Source organism: Poromitra crassiceps (genome assembly GCF_964638095.1).
Source record: "Poromitra crassiceps genome assembly, chromosome: 30".
Taxonomy (NCBI): domain Eukaryota; kingdom Metazoa; phylum Chordata; class Actinopteri; order Beryciformes; family Melamphaidae; genus Poromitra; species Poromitra crassiceps.
In genome coordinates this window covers 12962900-12967899 of record NC_139652.1, presented here as the reverse complement: position 1 = coordinate 12967899, position 5000 = coordinate 12962900, and the positions used below count along the sequence as shown (strand labels likewise).

At 45.1% G+C, this 5000-nt stretch overlaps 1 protein-coding gene across 1 annotated transcript in view; it reads left to right on the top strand.

The window, feature by feature from the left end:
- nell2a (neural EGFL like 2a) overlaps positions 1–5000 on the top strand; it is a gene marked incomplete at both ends in the record, with an annotated part of 133655 nt that overhangs the window by 31170 nt on the left and 97485 nt on the right. Inside the window, 1 exon segment of the mRNA XM_083663142.1 lies at positions 2566–2668. Coding sequence (XP_083519268.1) covers positions 2566–2668 — 103 coding nt within the window.

Genomic DNA, 5000 nt, shown 5'->3' with positions numbered 1-5000 from the left:
CAAGAAAAGATACTGTATTGAAAGCATCCAGCGTTCCCAGGATTAGACCCGTCAACAACAGTACTTAGTAATGCTGGATTCTCTCAGGGGTCTACTTTGCTTTGTGCCAAGTGTGAATAATTGAAAGAGGGGAATTAGAAGCGATAGGAGATCTGGGCTTGTACCACATCAGCAAACAGATTTCACCCCCTGTCACTCTCCTTGGCTTGGGAACAGGAATCTCATTGGCAGCCGCTGAACCCCTCCGACTAGCCAATGAGATGCATTTGCGCGCCACTGCCCGACTTGCAACAGTAGGAAATCGCATATCTCTCAGTACATCGCACCTAATTGCTCTCGACAGATGATAATTATCATCAGGGATTTGTTCTGCCCACTGACCCGATGAAATCTCTCCGTTCGCCGTGTGGAACCGTGTGGCTCCGATGCCAGGCTGCAATTAGGGAATTAGATGGGATATGCTGCTTACCTTATGTGTGGCAATTAGCTGCGACCTTTCAAATCCAAAGGTCATGCATTCAGATGTTATCAATTATATGGATCAGTTTCATCATAGATGTTACTGTCACAGAGCTTTCATCCATGCAAGCAATGTTAATAGTCGGCGCAGACTGAGAAATCAGTAGATAAGAGTTTAAATATATTAGACTCAATTATTCAAACGTTCAAAATGTTCTTCAGCTTGGAGGCGTCTCGGTAGTGAAGGGGTACCACCGCGGAGACCCGGGTTCAATTCCCGGCAGCGGTACTTCCAGCTTGTTCAGACGTTCTTACAGACACACTTATTGCTCGTGTCTGCGGGTGGGAAGCCGGTGGGGTATGTGTCCCTGTCGCTGTACCAGTGCCTCCTCCGGTCGGTCGGGGCGCCTGTTCGGGGGGGAGTTGAACTGGGGGGGGGATAGCGTGATCCTCCCACGCGCTACGTCCTGCTGGTGAAATTCCTCGCTCTCAGTTGAAAAGAAGCGCCACATGTATCGGAGGAAGCATGTGCTAGTCTACGGCTCTCCCCGGATCGGCCGAGGGGGTGGAGCAACGACCGGGACAGCAGGGGAATTGGCCAAGTACAATTGGGAGGAAAATGGGAGGGGGGAAAAGATATATAAAAAAATTAAAAGGTTCTTCAGCTTACAGATGTATTTTAGGGCTAGAGATATCTGGGAAGGTGGCTTCTGTCTGTCTTTGGATCAGGGGCGGTTCTAGGCCTTTTTTGGGTGGGCTTTAGCCCACCCAAAAATAGTCTCAGCCCAAATCCATGGTGGTCATTAGTAGCAGTGTGCGTGTTTTCCCCGCCCCCCCCTCTATGTTCTTAGGGTGGGCTGAGACAAAAATTTAGGGGGGTTCAACCCACCCGAAAAGTTTCTAGAACCGCGGCTGCGCAGGCGCTCCCTCCTCCATCTATCTGCCTAATCCCACATCACTTCACACAGGTCACACACACAGTACAGCAGCGAAGTGGTCCTCCACAGTCCACACAATCGTTCTCCCCACTCATGATCAATGAAACTGTGAGGTGAGCATTGAGCAGTCAGAGTCGTTAGTAGTTACTTAATTAGCGCATATTGATATGCAAATTAGCGCGTAACGTTGTTTCGTAGGTCCTCTAAGGGAGTGCAAGGCAGATATTTAAACAGCCTTGTTTGTGTACAGTACCAGTGGCATGGTAGTAATAACAAGGGATTAAGGACCAGGACCCCTGGTGGTCAGTAAGATGGGCTGGTTGAGCCAATGTTAAAATGATCTTTATTTATTATTTATTTTTGCTTTAAAACTATTTTAATTTTCTGCTTAAAGTTCATGAAAAAAAGTGGCATTCTTGTTTTTTCCCACAATAATTTCATAATACCATTTGTAATGCCACCGTTGTAGTGCTGTTGTTCAAAATTAAAGTACATTTTCTCAGATTTATTGGTGTCTTTCTAGTCACACAATTTAATAGTCAGTGTTTCCCATACACTGATCTATTTGTGGTGGTACACCCTACATAGATTTTAACCTCCACAAATACTGCCACATATTAATTTCAACTAGTTGACTGCAAACTCCTGCTTTAGTGCTTACAGTATATTATTATCTTGTCGGAATATTATTCCAGCCAATAAGTTAGTTCCCTTTTGATTTAATTTTACTTTTGTTTTGCCTACAAAGCAAAATGTTACTTTACTTGAAACTCCCCTGAAGTGATTTTGGTATTATTTATGCAAGCATAATTCTACCATATAGTAACCTGTATGCAGAATATATATAGTATATATAGGGAAACAATTATTTTTTCATCGCTGTAAAACCACAGAACGGTAAAGAAGATATTGATGTGTGTAGTTCTTCATAGATCTAGTCTCTTCATTTTGATCTCAAAGTGCGCCAGTTTGATCCATTTTTACTTGAAACTGTACAACATTTTCTTCCGGGGGGGCATGCCCCCGGACCCTCCTAGGGGTTCAGTGGTCCATGACCTTTGGGTGGGCTGAGCCCACCCAAAGCTCTGATGCTAAAACCGCCCCTGCTTTGGATGTCACTTTGAATGAAGGTGCTGTGTTTCTCTCTCTCTCTCTCTCTCTCTCTCAGAATGGCACGGTGCAATGTGAGGCCATCTCCTGCCCTCCCCCTCAGTGCCCGGCGGGCACAGTGCCTGCCTACGTGAAGGGTGCCTGCTGTAAGGAGTGCCAGCGTGAGTGGAGCACAACTTCACCCTCCTACACTCATACAATCATGTACACAGACTCACACACACACACCACCAACACAACCTCCTCCTCCTCCACCACCCACCACACACCACCAACACAACCTCCTCCTCCACCACCACCCACCACCACCACCAGATTTAGAGCGCACATCACGCCCCCACCAGGGCTGCCTGACAACCACTGACCAGGGCGCCGCTGTGTTGCTAAGCTACCTCCAGTCCTCCTGAACATGCCTCCTGAGATGGGTCTCTCCTTTTGCATATACATGGAACAATCAATTATTCAACCAGTGTGCATCAAAACACAGATGGCCACCAGTCACACTGACAGGAGCCAATAGATCTGGGATCCAAGCGTGTGATGTAAAGTAGTAGCTCCTATTTATGGAAAACAGGCTGAGGTTGTGATTAAAGTGAAGAAGAAGCAAATCTTGAGAGCTAGGAATGATGCAAAAAAGCACGCTCGCTGGCACCGTTTCATCTGTTTCATCACGTATCTACACAGAGGCTCTGTTTTTTCCATAAGACTCCGAGCTCCGCGCTGAACTCTTATTATCCTCCTCACCGCACGACTCTGCATCTCATATCTCTCCATTCCCGTTTCAATACAACGTGGATTTCAGAGGATATTAGCTTTTCTCACCCCGAGATTCTTCTCTCGTTTTTTTTCTCTGTCATTTTTTTCTACCTTCATCAGATCAAGTTCAAAGTTCAGAGAGACGGGAACGCCTCGACCCAAATGACCCCAGATAGATGTGATGTATTTCGCTTTTTAAAAGCAGTAGGAGTCAACCTATGGAACAAGGATTTTCCTCCCAAAATATATGCTGTCTATAGATGGTTTTAACTTGACAACAATAACAACCGTCACAACCCACCTGAATATCCGGTTTACTTCCTGTATACATAGCTGAGCGCAGGCTGATATTCGGCTCATATTAAATGTTAACGTTATGGCCGTGTCTCCGACAGACACATTAACAAGTTACCTATTTCTGTCTTTATGTATTGTAGTAGTTAGTACTTGTTGTTGTTGATAGTTGCCATAACAACCACCCCTGTTGGAAAGACGTGCACACGCTGGGTAGTAGGAAGCGTTGTTGTCAGGTCCAGAGCTAGCCTGAGAGGCTAATAAAAGCTACATGTTGCAGAGTAAGCTGACTATCAGTACGTTATTGCACGCATAGGCCTATCTTTACATAAAAAAATAAATAAAAAATTTAAATAGAAGTAGGCTATGTCAGTGTTTTCCCCTGAACACCTTAGAAAGTGGACACTGTCAATAGTTAGCACTGTGAAGCTGATACAATTCAGGTGGCGGTAATAATGCAACATTTAAGGATGCCAACCGCCATAAAACACAGAAGAAGAAGCTGAGAAAAAGGAAGTTCTGTGGGGTTGCAGCTGGTAAAAACCGTCTATATGAGGGATCAGCGTGACGTCACGAGACCGCAAAACACCCGCAACCGTGGCAGTTAATTAGTATGAGTTGTACTATACATGACATCGCTTATATTTTGACATTTTGAGTGAGAGCAGAAGTAGCTCAAGAGTGTAATGTATAATATATGCATGTTTAGTGAAAGTTGTGTGAACTGTCACAGTTTAAAAAAAGTAAACAACATAGCCGGGGCTAGAGTGAGAGACTCACGGCTGACTCCGTTAGGGTCTCATTACCATTTCCACCCAGTGATGCGGTTTGTTTACCAAAATGCTGCTTGGCTGATCCCTCAAATACAGCAGCTCATAGCTATGATAGCTAGCTACATACTGTACCATATATGATTTGGACAAGCGTATAGTATACAATATGTATTTGTAGTATGTATGCCTTGGTCGATATGTCTAAATTGAATTCACTTCAGAGCTTGCACACTACATACTCCCACAGGGGTTATGCCTATGTTCCCCGGGTTCTATGTTCCCCGGGTTCTATGTTCCCCGCTCCTGCTAAAAAGGGTTCTATGTTCCCCGGGTCCTATGTTCCCCGCTCCCGAAAATGGGTCCTATGTTCCCCGGGTCCTATGTTCCCCGCTCGTATGCGTAAAGTCGGCGAGTGAAAACCGCAATCTCGAGATTGTGAGACTTCATTGACAGACTGCATGAGGGAAAGCTCGAGTCTAGGCTCAGATATACATGCATGCATGCATGCACACATTCAGCAGCAGAAGCAGCAACATGCTATCCATAATATTAAATTTTTCAGAGAGAGAGAGAGAGATCAATATTTGCAATGTTCACGCAGCACAAATCGCCTCTGCCAATATAACCCACAGACATGCACAAGTTCTGTAAAGCCATTCAAATGAATTGT